At 43.0% G+C, this 16,728-nt stretch overlaps 1 protein-coding gene across 4 annotated transcripts in view; it reads right to left on the bottom strand.

The window, feature by feature from the left end:
• Positions 1–223: 223 nt before the first annotated feature.
• Positions 224–16,728, bottom strand: part of SPPL2B (signal peptide peptidase like 2B) — a 54,889-nt gene continuing 38,384 nt past the window's right edge. Inside the window, exons 11-15 of one of the 4 annotated variants that reach the window (XM_069977964.1) lie at positions 11,124–11,186; positions 7,165–7,264; positions 5,690–5,767; positions 3,811–3,971; positions 224–2,371 (exon numbers count right to left, since the gene is read on the bottom strand). In XM_069977964.1, coding sequence (XP_069834065.1) covers positions 2,060–2,371; positions 3,811–3,971; positions 5,690–5,767; positions 7,165–7,264; positions 11,124–11,186 — 714 coding nt within the window. In that variant the 3' untranslated portion in view covers positions 224–2,059. Of the gene's footprint in view, positions 2,375–3,760; positions 3,972–5,689; positions 5,768–7,164; positions 7,265–11,123; positions 11,187–16,728 lie in introns of all 4 variants that reach the window. The other 3 variants (XM_069977963.1, XM_069977965.1, XM_069977966.1) reach the window with 3 other exon arrangements.

Below are 16,728 nucleotides of genomic sequence, written 5' to 3' on the forward strand. Positions count from 1 at the left end.
AATGACGGAAGATTAACAAAAAGTTTAAGAGAGAGAAAAATAACGGCTAGGTCAGCAATCTAAAAAGTGACAAACCCTAATACAGAGGTGTAGTGCTTGTACTTGCCTCTGAGAAAGTCTTCATTAGCAAAGCCATTAAAAATTTACTCAGATGTTTTTTTTAACGTAACATCTTTTCTAAACACCAATAATAAAATGTCAAGAAAAAAAAAATTCCCAGTAATACAAAAGAAAAAAAAAATATCTTTATTTACAATCTCCTGCACAACCAAAGTAGCTGTGAACTAACTAGTTAAATTACAATAAATGGGGGAAAAAAGGCCATCATATACAGTGTGTATGAACACACATACACAACTATATATCATGAAAATTGTTCTTTTTTGTAAATACATAAAAAAAAAATCAAAAAAAAAAATCAAGTGATCTAAATATGATAAGTAACTATAAGTTTCCATAATGTCCTTTTAGAAGGGAACCATTTATGCTATTTTGCAGTGTACATCCTGCAATACAGAGAGATACTGAAGAGGCGTGCAGTAACAATCGTGACAAAACAATCACTTCCTATATTTCTGTTGCTGGTCACTATGTTTAGCTGACCGGCTGGCACCATAATGATCAGTGTGGAGGTAGCTGGACAAACAGACTGGATTTCAGGTGCCAGTGTCTGTAATATACACCAGAGCCTAGGACACAGAGGGCTTTCATTAGATCACATTCATATATAACTTAGGTTGGAATAACAATCCTCCCAATAATAATCTACCTAACAGCTACGGCTGCTTTATCATGGGATTTCCCAATTTTCCCATTGTTTTTATTTTCTCTCTTTACCAAAAATATTAATTTGTATTTATTATGCATAATGCTGCCTTAAAGGATGACATATTTGCATGGGTCTATGCCTTAAACTTTAAAATTATATCAAAGTATGGATAGAATTATGGAGTGTACCTCTTATCACTTAAAGTGTACCTGTCATTGTAACTTTCAAAATCTAAATCAACAGTAGATGTGATATAAAGCAAGTATGCAATTTACATTATTTTTTTTTCAGTTATCATGGAAAACACCTGTGTTTAGTCTGTTTTTTAACAACCAGCACAAGTCTAAAAATCTGCCTTCAGGAGACTGGACCTGGATTTCTGGTAAGTTCAGCTTGGTTTTACAGCATGATAACAACAACAAAAATAATGAATGTATATTGAAAACTTGTTTTATATCACATCTAATGTTGATTTAGAAAGGTATAACGACAGCGACACTTTAAACAAACTTTAGACATGTCATAGTGACATGGCAGAAGTTTGTATCAGTGGGGGTCCAGATGCTGAGACCCCCGCTGATTGTTAGAACAAAGGGGAAGACGCTCAGCAGAGCTCGCTCTGCCCCTTAATATCTGCTCAAAACAACCAAAATGAGCGGTATACTTCTAGCAATTCCATATACCGGAACTCTCATAGGCTTCCATTAAAATATAAACCGCTCATATTAGCTCTTTAGAGCGCAGAGCTCTGCCCCTTTGTTCTAGCGATCAGCTATATCGCTATAACATGTCAGGAGTTTGTTTAAATGACAGTTATACGTTGTGGAGAGTGAATGCTAACTTAAAAGGTACTTTAGCTAAATGTAAAGATCCAAGGTGGGCGGGGGCCCTCAGCAGTGCCACCACTCACGGACCCCCAAAATATAACAACACCTATGCCATCACTGACTGGCTGAGCGGGTAGTTCCTGCTGGAACATGACTACACAGAAAGCCGAGAAACCGAGACTGGAGGCCTACAGTGAGCTGGTGGTGCTGCGGGGGCATGGGGATGGGTAAGTACTACTTATTTATTATGTCCCCACCAGCCCCTGTCTGCCCTTGATTTTCACATTTGCCCTTAGTACCCCTTTAAGTGACTATGTAGATGTATTTGTTACATTCTTTGCAGTTTTCAGAGTTACTAAATATGACCTGGTCCTATCTGCACTTGAAGCCACCTTTGGAGTAAGTGATTTGATGTAGTCCTGGCTGTGTCTGGGTAATGGTGTGGAACAGTGGCATTTGTGGCTCATTCCACATTTTGATTTACATCTTTTACTGAGCTATCTGAGATGCTATGGTCAACATCAGGGGTCAGCTGGTTTTCTGCTGTCTTTGTAGATCCAGAGTTCAGTGGATCTTCCTCCTGAGTCTTTACCACAGTCCTTTCTGTAGCCAGGCCCAGCTGTTCACTCGCAGAGGCTTCCAAAGTATCTTCTTGCTGCTCTGGGACAGGATCACCGTGCTGGTGTGTAACAGGCTCTTCATTATCAGTGTTCTGGCTCACACAGGCTTCTGACCCATTGGGAGCTAGAATGGGGTTAGGATTTGGTATGTCTTTCTGCTGAAAAAGAAGAAAGGTATAAGTGCTCATGTAGCTAATACACGAGAACTCGGATGGGATTTTAATTCATTTTAGTTATTTGTGCAAATAATTTTAGGACCAGTTTTATTCTATGAAATTTACTTCTTAAAGGTTACTAATTCCAGACATCAATAAATGGCAGCCAATTTGTATTCTGCATATAAAAACTACAAGGTTTAGGGTTATACATTTACACTTTATAATACTGTATCAAGTGGAAACATAAAAGCTGCCAGTTGAGGCCCTATTATCTATGTTATCCACAAGTATTGTTTACAATTTGACTGCACGTGTATCGATAAGAGATGAGCGCAGCTGGAGCATGCTTGAGTCTAACCATTCAGCATTTGATTTCCAGTGGCTGATGACGTTGGATGCAGCCCGAAGGAGTCCTGGAAAACAAGGATACGGCCATAGGCTGTATTCATATTTTCAAGGCAGCCTTAGAGCTGCATCCAGCTTCTTCAGCCACCGGTAATCAAATGCAGTACAGAGCATATATTTCTATTCTTCATTTCCTATTCCTTATATAGTGCCATCATGTTCTGCCACATGACCTATTGTACAATGCTCTCATGCATGCTGCTTTTGGAGCCAAAAGCATTTGTGTTGCATGAATCAGTAGTGTATGGTCTAGTTGCTAGGCACCAATGAAATATAATCGGCACCAATGAATGCAGTAAGTGGAATCAAAAATATTTTAAAGACTTAAAAGTGACAAACATTTTTATTTTTGCTAATACATTACTTTGACTAAAGTTATATTACTATTGGTGCACTAGGGGCAGGGCAGGACTATTACCCGCCCCTCCTCATGAATATTCATCCAGCACTCTGCAGTGATGAGCATTAGAGAGGCCTCACTGCAGAGCGCCACCCCAATACTTAAAGTATAACTACCATTTTTAAAGACTTCTGACATGCCATAGTGTAATGTTTGAAGTGCGGGGTCGCTCGGGGTCCGGCTGCTGAGAACCCTGCCGATCGCTAGAATGAAGAGGCAGGTGCAACACCCACTCTTCCCCTTCATCTCTGCTGCAGGGAGGCGAATTACGTAGATTGCTAACACGAGCAGTCTACGGAATTCACCTCCCTGTTGCCAAAATGAAGAGTAAGAGCGTGTGTGCACCTGCCCCTTCGTTCCATAACAATGGACACTACATACACAAGGTGCAGTGACCGTACTGCAATGTCAGTGTGGCCAGATTCCTGCACACACAAATTTGACAGGAAACATATATTCAGCATATACCAAGCCTTCAAACCACTACCAAATAAAACATGTGAAAAAGACATGTAAATACAGGGGCATGTAAGAAAAGTTACATAATCCCATTGTGTTAACTCATCAAAGGTTTACTCAACTTTGTCTTGGAGGAATACAAATGTTATAGTGATATCAAACTGGTATTCACCACAAAGCCGCTGCCAGTCCAGAACAAAGGAAGCTCCTTTCGCCAAAGGGCCACAAATAGACTTGTGAGGAGTGTACAGGGAACTAGATAGAGGAGAGCAGGTTGTCCCCTTTTCATAAGAGCTAGTGCCACAAACGTAACAAGGAGACCTATTCCATAGGCTGGAAAGCAAAGAAAAAAACAGATATGACAATTTAGGTGTCATTTTAAAATTAAAAACAAAGGGGGAAAAAATAATGGTGAAAACACTCACACACTTGTGTGTAAAGCAAAGCGGAGGATCAGCAGCAAGGCGAGTTCTTACTGCAGAACATACTACGTTTTTACGTTTTATTACTTTTAATTTTATTTTTGTTTTTAATTTTACTACTTTAATTTTAAACGTTTTCTATTGAAAATATATTTTCTGCTTCCATAGCAAATTTTGCTGAAATTACAATCCAAACAGACTACTAATGATGTAAAATAACAGATTTAATAAAGACACATATTTATCAATACTACATTACTACTACCTAGCGGAGGTGTCAAACTCAGGCCCTCTAGCTGTTACAAAACTACAATTCCCATCATGCCTGACCTAGAGGATACCCAAGAAAACTGATCAGTGTAGTAACAGTATAGAAGAAGTACGGCTTGCGCAGTGTCAGCTTTCCAGTGGAGAAGCTTGTATTTACAAGATTTTACAGAACAGGGGACCCTTCATCCGGCAGGTCAACAAATCATAAAAACAGAGAAGATTGTCGGCAGAAAAAGACCACTGGGTCCATCTAGTCTGCTATTTTAGTATTTCCATCCTTATTATCTTAGGATAAATATATGTTTATCCCAGGCATGTTTAAATTCTGTTATTGTAGATTTACCAACCACATGTGCTGGAAGTTTGTTCCCAGCATTTACTACTCTTTCAGTAAAGTAATATTTTCTCACGTTGCTTCTGATCTTTCCCCCAACTAACCTCTCACTGTGTCCTCTTGCTCTTGAGTTCAGCTTTTTTTCTGAAAATACTTCCCTCCTGAACCTTATTCAGTCCTTTAAAGGGGTTATCCAGCACTACAAAAACATGCCCACTTTCCCCCTACTGTTGTCTCCAGTTTGGGTGGGCTTTTGGAACTCCATTGAAGTAAATGGAGCTTAATTGCAAACAGCACCTGAACTGGAGTCAACAGTAGGGGGAAAAGTGGCCATGTTTTTGTAGCGCTGGATAACCCCTTTAACATATTTGTTTCAATCATGCCCCCCTCAAGTCCTTAAAGGGGTTGGCCACTTTATAGTAAAATAGGTCAGTACAAAGTATTAGTAAGTTTACTCACTGTATATACTGACAGCAGCTCCCTCTGTACCTCATAGAGCTAAAATCAGACTCCCCTTTACCAGGCTGGGCTTCCCTGCTCTGCCTAAAGGAAGGGAGGCTGATATTAGCTCCATGAGGTACACAGGAAGCTGCTGTCAGTATATACAGTGAGAACACTTACTAACACTGTATACTGAGCATTTTTACTATAAAGTGGCCAACCCCTTTAAGGCTTTCCCGAATTCCATAATTCTCCAGAATTCCAGCGCTGATGGCGGTATCCCACAGCCCCCTGGTACCGGGTGGAGGGTGTTAGGCTCCCTCAAGGCTAAGGTAGGACGCCACTACGGCTGCTGACTGGCTGAACGGGCCTGGCACGTTACGTCCCAGGTCCCCACCCAGACCCAGAAGTGTCTGGGACCGGGGAACTTCAGCTGCTGCTCAGCCGTTCTCCTTATTTGCAGGAGAATGGGATTCGTGCTGCACCACTCCCTCTGCCCCCCCCCCCCCCCCCCCCCAAGCTGCTGAATGACAGTTGACTGCCTTTTTTGTAGTTATCATCACATATATTTAACAGGTACATACCAAGAGTGCAAGCCAGAAAGTAGATCCTTGAAGACTGAATCAGAATATCAAATCTATGACAATAAGCCACCAAGAGACCTGCAGAAAGACCGTAACAAATTAAAAAAATGCTCTAACTTTCTTGTTTTAGGCTACAATTGTTAATGTGTACAATTTAGGTTCCAAACTTGACACTGTGAGATAGCTGTTAGGTCAAGAAGGCACATGGTATTTAACATATCTGTCTGTGCTTCCAGGATGTGGAAAAATGTTTTCAATCTCTTGTGCAAAAAGTCAAAGAGACTTTCACAAGCTCCTGAACTGCTGATCACCCCCTCCCATAACTGACCCTATATAATTGACAGAAAGCTGTAAGTTGAGCTTCAAGCAGGGTAAGGAATGGGGTGGTGTTATAGCCCTCAAAAGATCAGGAGCTTGGGAACACCTCTCTGACACTATGCACTGGAGAATAAAAGCAATTCTTTACCTTCTAGAAGCACAGACAGATATATGAAAGGTACCAAGTGTCCTCCTGACCTAACAGTGTAAAAACTTTGGAATGTCAATTACAGCTGACCCTGTTTTTTTTTAACCCTAAAAAGTCAATTGTATAATTACACTGAATTGGATATTGCCATATGTTTTCTATTATTTTTTATGTTTATGGGTTTATGAGTGGGATGTTGTACCCTACTCTGGGCTTGTACACTTTATAAACTGCAAAACAAACAAAAAAAAAAGAATTAGGAAAAAAAGGTCAATTATTTTTCCTAATTCTGCCAACATACCATTCTTTTACCAATGCAGTCCCCCCTTTTCCAATCACGTCTAATACTACCCTCCACATTTTTTCTACATTTTTAAACAAACTACATGGACTATAATCACGGAACGTGTGAATGCCCCCTAAATGTATAATTAAAGTGACTCTGTCACCCCCTTTTTACAGTTTTTATACATTATTTTCTATCATACGACATGGTGCTTGTTCCAGTAAAAAGTGATCTTTTTTTATCTGCGGATTGTGCTATCTGGGCAGGGCTTCACAAGCTGAGCTCCATTTAGCCCCGCCTGCAACGCCACCGTTGGACCTGCCCCCGTGATGTCATTGGCACATAGACCCTGCCCCTCGATGGCCACTGGAACAGGCCAGCCATCAGCCTGCAGGGGGAGGGGGAAATTGACTACAAGTAGGAACTTACCTCTCCCTGTGCCGGAAGTGAGCGGTCGCAGGACCCCCACCGGAAGTCACTGATTGGCTGATCGGCCTGCTGGGACACCCTGGAGTTCCCAGCAGGGGTCCAGCAGTCGCTCCCTCTGCAGGCTGACAGCTTTTAGAAATCACCTGACTTCTCCTAATAATAGTTACATTCTAATAAGAATATTAAAAACTGGTAAAAGATAAAAAGCCGTAAAACAGAAAAAGAAAATTATTAAAACATAATGTGTGGCTGAATTCCTTTGACTTAAGAGTATTCATCAAGCTATATAGATACCTGGCACCAATATGTCTCCAAAGCCAAGAAGAGAGAATGGTCTGTCACAGAGAGCCAATGGGGAAGAGTTTAATCTTGGCACTTTCAGGACCATTGGAAGCTGGTATAGAAAAGAAGCAGCAGATTATGATATGAAGGACACTACCTGATCATATTCGTAGTCGCTTAGAGCTTGTTTACATCTGCATTCATATCAGATCCATTTATTTTGTTAAATGGAAAATGAACGTCAAATGCACGAACCATCAATTACATCCATTCCCATAGAATTTGATGTAAAAATGTTCATGTTCATTAACCAACCATTTTGTAAATAGGCAATCTGCCAATGCAACAATTTTCTATCCTTTAAAAAAAAAAATGTGAACAGAATGGAGCCAAAGTGAAGGTCTGATGTATCCCATAGAAATCAATGGGACATGTTTTCATTTTTTTCGGATGCCTTAAAACACCAAACAGAAATCATGAATGCAGATGTGAACCCAGCCTGAGGGTATGTTCATACCACGGAATCCGCACGGATAAGTTCCGACGGATTTTGGGGCTCGTACCCGCGCCTATCCGCCTGTGCCATAGACACCATTCTATGGCCGGGCCGATTCCGCTATCCGCCAAAAGAATAGACATGTCAATACTTTTGGCAGATAGCGGAATCAATCCGGCCATAGAATGATGTCTATGGCATGGGCGGATAGGCGGGCCGCCGAACAGGTACGAGCCACGGAATCCGGATTCCATAGTGTGAACCTACCCTAAGGCTGAAAAGTCCATTAAAGGGGTTGGTCACCCTCTAAAGGTATTTATTTGAAAAAACAAGTGAGATACCTGGCAGTCATGATTTGAGCTGTTTATCTGGAGGAAGAAGTAATTTTTGGTAAATGAAGCGATTTACAAATATCACCTAGGCTTTTAAATAGGCAGAAGTTGTTTAATCCCTTAAGGTCAAAGCCAATTTACGTTTTTGCGCTTTTGCTTTTTCCATTTTATGTTTAAAAGTCCATAGCGCTTGCATTTTTTCACCTAGAGACTTATTTGAGCGCTTATTTTTTGCGAAACCAATTGTACTTTGCAATGACAGGCATTATTTTTCCATAAAATATGCTGCGAAACCGGAAAACCGAAGCTGTCAAATTGAAAAAAAAAAACGAATTTGTTTTGATTTCGGGGTGTTTTGCATTTACGCCGTTTGACCTATGGTAAAACTGACTTGTTATATATGTTCCTCAAGTCGTTACGATTACAACGATATGTAACATGTATAACTTTTATCTGATGGCCTGTAAAAAATTCAAACCATTGTTACCAAATATATGTTCCTTAAAATCGCTCCATTCCCAGGCTTATAGCGCTTTTATCCTTTGGTCTATGGGGCTGTGTGAGGTGTAATTTTTTGCACCATGATGTGTTCTTTCTATCGGTACCTTGATTGCGCATATACAACTTTTTGATCACTTTTTATTACATTTTTTTCTGGATTTGATGCGACCAAAAATGCGCAATTTCGCAATTTGGAATTTTTTTGCGCTGATGCCGTTTACCGTGCGAGATCAGGAATGTGATTAATTAATAGTTCGGGCGATTACGTGCGCGGCGATACCAAATATGTTTATTTGTTTATTTAATAATTTATATTTATAAAATGGGAAAAGGGGGGTGATTTGGACTTTTATTAGGGGAGGGGATTTTTTATTAATAAAAACACTTTTTTTTACTTTTTTTTTTTATTGTAACTAGAAGTCTCCCTGGGGGACTTGTATATAAACAGCACTGATCTCTCATAGAGATCAATGCTGTGTATATACACAGCAAAGATCATTGTAATCGGTCATAGATTGCTATGGCCTGCTGCAGGCCATAGCAATCTATTGCCGAGCCTGGATCAGCGTCAGTGCGACGCTGAGGCCCGGCACGGGCAGAAGAACGGGGGGAGATCCGTGCCACTAGACACCAGGGATGTTGTTTACAAAGCACTTCAATGCAGCTGTCAGGTTTGACAGCTGCATTGAAGTGCTTAATTAGCCGGAGCGGCAATGGGACCCCCGCCGGCTGCCGTTCAGAGCGGGGTCCCGGCGGGACCCCGCTCTGAACACCCCCCGCTGCACCATGACGTACCAGGTACGTCATGGGTCGCTAAGGGGTTAAAACAACAGTGACAGTAGATAGCTCGGTGTTTCATCGTGGTCCTCAATAACTAAAAGGGTCTATGTTCATCTCAAAGAAATCTGTGTGAACAGCACCATAAATGTTTGGTTATGTTTAAATTTAGAAACTAATATATGTTCCACATATAGCCAACATGTGATGTTAAAGCGAATGTACCACTTTGCTTACTGCAAATTATATACTACTTGGTCGACAAAAGCGCGTAGATCCTGGTGGCGAGGTCCATTTTTAAAATCGATGCTGGGTTTCTGCCATCTGCAATTGGGTCCGCTCAGGGTACTGGAGGCGGGGCCAGCGCACCAATATCTTCTACAGTCTGGCCGCGCCACCGAGGGGAGGGGATATCGGGGCACTGGGCCCCTCTTAGTGCATAGAGTAGGCCGAATTTCAGATCGAGAAACTGGCGCAGATAGCGGGAACCAGACAGCAATTTAAAAAATGGACTGAGATCTACATGCCAGCGCCAACCAGGTAGTAATAATAAAAATTCTTTCAGTAAGCGAATTAGTACATTCGCTTTGACTCATACTTAGGGCCTGATTTGTGGCAGTCTACAGAAGCTAACGAGAACCGATCAATGAGATCGGCGTACGTTTGCAGTGCCTTTACACAACACAACTACTCAAGCAGCCAGTGCGAACAATCGATACAAGGAGCATTTGTGCAGCCTTTTAAATACAATGTTTAAACAGGGAGGTGTGCTGATTAACAATGATTTATAGGGATGCATAAAAGATGTGATCAGTTGAGGAGCAGGCCCTTAAGGCCCTATTACACGGAATGATTATCGGACGTATTATGTAATAAAACACAATGATCAGCCGCCATGAATGATGTCGACTGATCGTTACAGTCGTTTGTCTTTCAACTGGTTGAAAGACAAACGACGCATATAGAAACGATCTGCTGCTGCCGCCCCGTGGAATAGGAGCAGCGGCAGCAAACTGCTGCTGTGTGCTATTGGCTGCCCCCCGCGGTCACCCCGGGTCTTACGAGCGGGGAATGTTTGCTCCTCACAGTTGCCCCATGTAATAGGGGCTTTATTTGTGCTGAGTGACAATCTTTACTTTCAGTACCACCATGTTCCACAATGTTTAACAATTAGGGAGGGAAAAAAAAACGTAAAAATAGTATCAAATCAAATGAACAATAAGACAAACTAACCACCAGTCTGTTGGGAGCTGTCATCAAAAAGGCTGTGCCTTAGGGCCCTATTCCACCGGACGATTATCGTTTGCATAATCGTTAACGATTAACGATCTCAAACGACCGCTATTGCGAAAGACCTGAAAACGTTCACTCATTTCCATGGAACGATAATCGTTACTTCTGATCGTAATTGCGATAGTTTCTTCTTCGCTATTTATTCGCTATTGTGATTGTATCTATTGCAAACGACCGAACGATGTCTTGTTCAATGTGAATGATTTGCAAACGTTTTGCGAACGAGCAACAATAAAAATAGGTCCAGGTCTTATAAAGCGATCAACGATTTTTCGTTCGGTCGTTAATCGTTAACTGCATTTCAACCGAACGATTATCGTTCAGATTCGAACGATTTAACGATAATCTAAACAATAATCGTCCGGTGGAATAGGGCCCTTACTGTGTGAGAAGTAAAGTTCGTGATCTGTATCTGTCTCCCCTCCTTGCAGGGTGGTCACTGTCTCTCCTACATACAAACAATGGCCTGGACGCTTCTGATCTCAGGAGGTCTGTTCTTGTCTCCCCTCACCACTAAAATGAATTAAGGGCCCTAAGTAAATTCTAGAAAAATCGAAAATAATCCTTTTTACCTTTTCCTGTGTATATGAATCTGATGGACCTGCGGCAACTTCAACCATGATACTCTCACCACTCTATGGATAGGAAACAAAAGGAATTTTACTTATTAGATATGCTTGCAACAGGTTTTTGCAATTAACCCCTTAAGGCCCGAGCCAATTTTCATTTTAGTGCTTTCATTTTCTCCTCCTTGTGTTTAAAAGGCCACACGCTTGCATTTTTCACCTACAGACCCACATGTGAGCCCTTATTTTTATTCAAAGCCAATTATACTTTGCCAAGACAGTCTTAATTATTCCATAAAATATGCTGCGAAACCAGAAAAAAATTATTTGTGCAGTGAAATAAAAAAAAAAAAAGGGCAATTACTTTGAGGGGTTTTGTGTTTATGATGCTCACCCTATGGTAAAACTGACATGTTATACATGTTCCTCAAGTCAGTGCTATTATGATATGCAACTTGTATAACTTTTATTTGATCCCTTTTAAAAAATTAAAACCTTTTTAACCCATTAACGTCAGTAATACGTAGATTTACGTTCCTACTGCACATACCTCGTATTTTTGCACTTACGCCATTTGCCGGGCAAGAGTAGGAATGCCAGAGTTTAATAGTTCATCGATTCCGCAGGCAGCAATACCAAATATGTTTATTTATTTTTATTTATAAAATGGGAAAAGGTGGGTGATTTAAACCTATTATGGCAGGGGATTTTTTATCTTTAACTTTTATTACTACACTGATTTTTCATAGAGATTAGTGTAGTATACTTATACAGCATTGATCAATGAGATGCTGCTGGAGCCCAGAGCAATTCATCACTGAGTCGGGATCATCATCATTACAACGCTAAGGCCCAGCCAGGTAAGGTGAAGGGATTGCCCCTCACTAGACACCAGGAATGGCTTCTTACAGCCATTTAAATGCAGCGGTCAGCTTTGACCGCTGTATCAAAAAGGCTAATGTTGGGCGGCCACACCGGCTAATACCCACGCTTCAGAAAGCCCTCTCTGTTTCCCCTTAACAGCGCATGACGAGCATACTTGTCATGCATCGTTAACAGGTTAAAGGGGTTATCCAAACGTGTCTGCAATGTGTCTGCTTTCTTCCAGAAACAAGACGGCAAACCGATCACTGATCTCAGGAAGACCAGCCAAAGAAGACACTGTCAGCTGCTGGTTAAAGCACTCAATACAGTAAAATACTAGGTGCATTGTCCCCTGGGAAAAATCAATATGGAAAAAGAGGTGTGCAGAGCCTTAGTTATGAGTCTCAAAACTCAGGACCAGCCAGTTATCCCTCCAGGGAAGGATCCAGCAAAGGGATGGCTCTTGTAATGAGACCACCAAAACCACCATGTTAAATACCACACACATCTTGAGGACAGGGGTGGTGTAGTTTTTGCAAGAAAGTAGCTGCATTTTTTCTAATCCTGTAGGGCTTGATGACAGCAGCATCACTTAGCTCCGCCCACAGCATCACCTTTGGCCATGCCCCTCTGTGACGTCGGTATATAGGTCCCGCCCCCTCAATGTCCATTGGTATGGGCCTAGACCTTTAGGCCAGCCTGTTCCAATGATCAGTGAGGGGATGGGGCCGATGTGCCTTTGACATCATGGATGGGTGGGGCCAATGGTGGGGCTAAATGGCGCAGTTACCGTGAAGCCCCACCCACTTAGCACAATCTGCAGCTGATAAAAGATTTCCCTTGAAACAAGCACCATGACGTAGGATATAAAATAAGGTATGAAAACCGCTAAATTTACCTTTTACACCTGTGTAGAGAAATCAGAATGCAAAAAGGGGGTGACAGTGTCATTTTAAGGCTATGTTCACACTATGTATGTGTGCAGCTGTATTTTTTAAGCGGCAGGAAATGTGCGGCTGAAACTACGGCCGTGGGAAAAAATAGACATGCGGCTGATAACATACAGTCATTTAATTGGAAATCTGGTTCAACTAAAAATAACAAATAAAATCTTAAGAAAGTGATGCAAACACCTCTGGAATGCATCTGGGAAAGCAGGGAGACAGTTTACATGAATTGCTATTACCGGGGTTTGCGATCCTCTGCAGTATGCCGATGCCTCTCATGGTTAATATATTGAATTAATAAAACATTTTCGTTGTAATAAAGTCCCTTTCATTGTTCAATAATTAAATTTAAACGAATCCATCATTTTGCAATTAAATATACTGTTAAAATTAATATATATATATAAATAAACGTATATTTATATATATATTTTTTGACAGTATATTTAATTGCACAATAATGGATTCGTTTAAGTTAAATTATTGAACAACGAAACTGATTTTATTACAACGGAAATGTGTTTTATTAATAAAATTATAATTAGTACAGGAAGCTCCAGTAAGCCGTTAATTCATATTGCCGGCAATAGAGCATTCTGTACTAATCATCACTTTACTTTAATTAACCCCTTCCCCCAATATGACGTCCAGGGACGTCATGAAAAGCAGTGGCAGAACGCATCATGACGTCCCTGGACGTCATGCTTTCCCTGCCTCCCCCCTCTGTCCCTAGGTGAGATCGGGCAGCAGGAGGAGGCTGTGTCACACAGCCTCCTCCTGCTGCCACTGCCCGGAGGGGAGCCGCGCTCCCCCCCCCCCGGGCAGTTAACCCCATAAACGCCGGGGTCAATGCGACCGCAGCGTCTATGGGGAGATTCAGTGTCCCCCGCCGATCGGGCGGCGGGGGGGAGGCTGCAGAACGCTGCCTCCCCCCACCGCCACTCAATGTGTGTCCCCTGGCCCCCTCCCCTCGTCCCCCGATACCGGCGGATCGCCGCTACTACCGTTTTAGCGGCGATCCGCCGGTACCGGGCATTACCGGCGCCGCCGATAGCTTTCATCTCCCCCCACCGTGAATCCACGGTGGGGGGAGATGAAAAATGTCCCCTCAGACCCCAGATCAGACCCCAGATCAGACCCCCGATCACCCTACCCGGGCGGCCATCAGATCCAAGTTGGCCGCCCCCATCCCTGCGAACAAACGATGTTTGTTCGCAGGGATGGAAATGAATTAGTGATCAAAGCCCCATGCTCTCCGCCACCAGAGGTAGCGGAGAGCATGGGGCAGTGATCGGGGACCCCCCCGTGTGGTCCCGGAGCAGGCGACCGGCGGTATACAGGGGACAGGGGATAAAAAGTGTCACCGTGCCCCCCCCGCCCAATTTGGTCTCTGTCACTGAACTATGATTACTGTGATAGAAAATATCACAGTAATCATAGTAATACAGTGAAAATTAATGTATAAAGTACAAAAAGTGAAAAACATACAAAAAAATAAAACACACACTTTTTATTATAGTAATAATTGCAGTTTACTCCCAGATTACCCCTAGCCCCCCCAAATTACCCGTAACCACCGCAGGTTGCCCATATCCGCCCCAGATTGCCCGTATCCGCCCCAGATTGCACGTAATCACCGCACGTTGCCCATAACCACCGCACATTGCCACTAACCACCGCACGTTGCCACTAACCACCGCACGTTGCCACTAACCACCGCACGTTGCCACTAACCACCGCACGTTGCCACTAACCACCGCACGTTGCCACTAACCACCGCACGTTGCCACTAACCACCGCACGTTGCCACTAACCACCGCACGTTGCCACTAACCACCGCACGTTGCCACTAACCACCGCAGGCTGCCCATAACCACCGCACGCTGCCCATAACCACCGCACGCTGCCCATAACCACCGCACGTTGCCCATAACCACCGCACGTTGCCCATAACCACCGCACGTTGCCCATAACCACCGCACGTTGCCCATAACCACCGCACGTTGCCCATAACCACCGCACGTTGCCCATAACCACCGCACGTTGCCCATAACCACCGCACGTTGCCCATAACCACCGCACGTTGCCTGTAACCACCCCAAATTGCCAATGAGCCCCTCCAGATGGTCCGTAATCAGCCCCGATTGCCCGTAACCCCCCCATATTGCACGTAACCACTGCACGTTGCCTCTAACTCACACACGTTGCCAGTGACCCCCTCCGGATTGCCCGTAACCACACCAGATTGCCGTAACCACCCAAAATTACATGTACCCACCCCTGATTACCTATAAGCACTTCAGTTTATCCGTAACCACCCCAGATTGTCTGTAACCACCCCATGTTGCCCGTAACCACCGCAGATTGTCTGTAACCACCCCATGTTGCCCATAACCACCGCAGATTGTCTGTAACCCCCCAGGTTGCCCCTAATCACATGTAATTCCCCCCAGATTGCCTCTAACCACCCCACGTTGCCCGTTACCACCCCACGTTGCCCGTAACCACCGCAGGTTGCCCGTAACCACCGCAGGTTGCCCATAACCACCCCAGATTATCCGTAACCACCCCACATTACCTGTAATCTCATTTTTTTATTGTATTTTAGTAACTGCGCTATTCTAATAACCATTACTAGCTGCGGTTTTGCTCCAGCAAATTGGCACTCCCTTCCTTCTGAGCCCTGCTGTGTGCCCATACAGTGGTTTATGCCCACATATGGGGTACCGTTGTACTCAGGAGAACCTGCGTTACAGATTTTGGGGTACATTTTTCTCCCATTCCTCGTTAAATTGAGAAATTTTAAACTAAACGAACATATATTGGAAAAATTCGAGTTTTTCATTTTTACTGTCTTATTTTGAATACTTTCCTCTAATACCTGTGGGGTCAAACCGCTCACTGCACCCCAAGATGAATTCTTTGAACGGTGTACTTTCCTAAATGGGGTGACTTTTGGGGGGGTTCTCTTCTGCTGACACTACAGGGGCACTGCAAACGCACCTGGGGCTCAGAAACTTCTTCAGCAAAATCTGAACTGAAAATGCTAATTGGCGCTCCCTTCCTTCTGAGCCCTCCTGTGTGCCCATACAGTGGTTTATGCCCCCATATCGGGTACTGTTGTACTTAGGAGAACCTGCGTTACAAATTTTGGGGTGCGGATTCTCTCATGTTCCTTGTGAAATTGAGAAATTTTAAACTAAACGAACATATTATTGGAAAAATTCGAGTTTTTCATTTTTACTGTTTAATTTTAAATACTTTCCTCTAATACCTGTGGGGTCAAAATGGTCACCACACCCCAAGATGAATTCTTTGAGGGGTGTACTTTCCAAAATGGGGTGACTTTTTTTGGGGGGGGGGGGGTTCTCTTCTACGGACACTACAGGGGCTCTGCAAACGCACCTGGCGCTCAGAAACTTCTTCAGCAAAATCTGAACTGAATATGCTAATCTGAGCTCCTTCCCTTCTGAGCCCGGCTGTGTGCCCATACAGTGGTTTATGCCCACATATGGGGTACCGTTGTATTCAGGAGAACCTGCGTTACAATTTTTGGGGTACTTTTTTTCTCTTTTTCCCTGTGAAATTGAGAAATTTCAAACTAAACGAACATATTACCCAGAGAGTGGTGGTCAATGATTCCTACTCCGAATGGTCCCCGGTAATAAGTGGTGTACCCCAAGGGTCAGTACTGGGCCCTCTTCTGTTTAACTTGTTTATTAATGATATTGAGAATGGAATTAACAGCAATGTTTCTATCTTTGCAGATGACACCAAGCTTTGTAGTACAGTACAGTCTA

The sequence above is a fragment of the Dendropsophus ebraccatus genome, chromosome 7 (genome assembly GCF_027789765.1).
Source record: "Dendropsophus ebraccatus isolate aDenEbr1 chromosome 7, aDenEbr1.pat, whole genome shotgun sequence".
Lineage (NCBI taxonomy): Eukaryota > Metazoa > Chordata > Amphibia > Anura > Hylidae > Dendropsophus > Dendropsophus ebraccatus.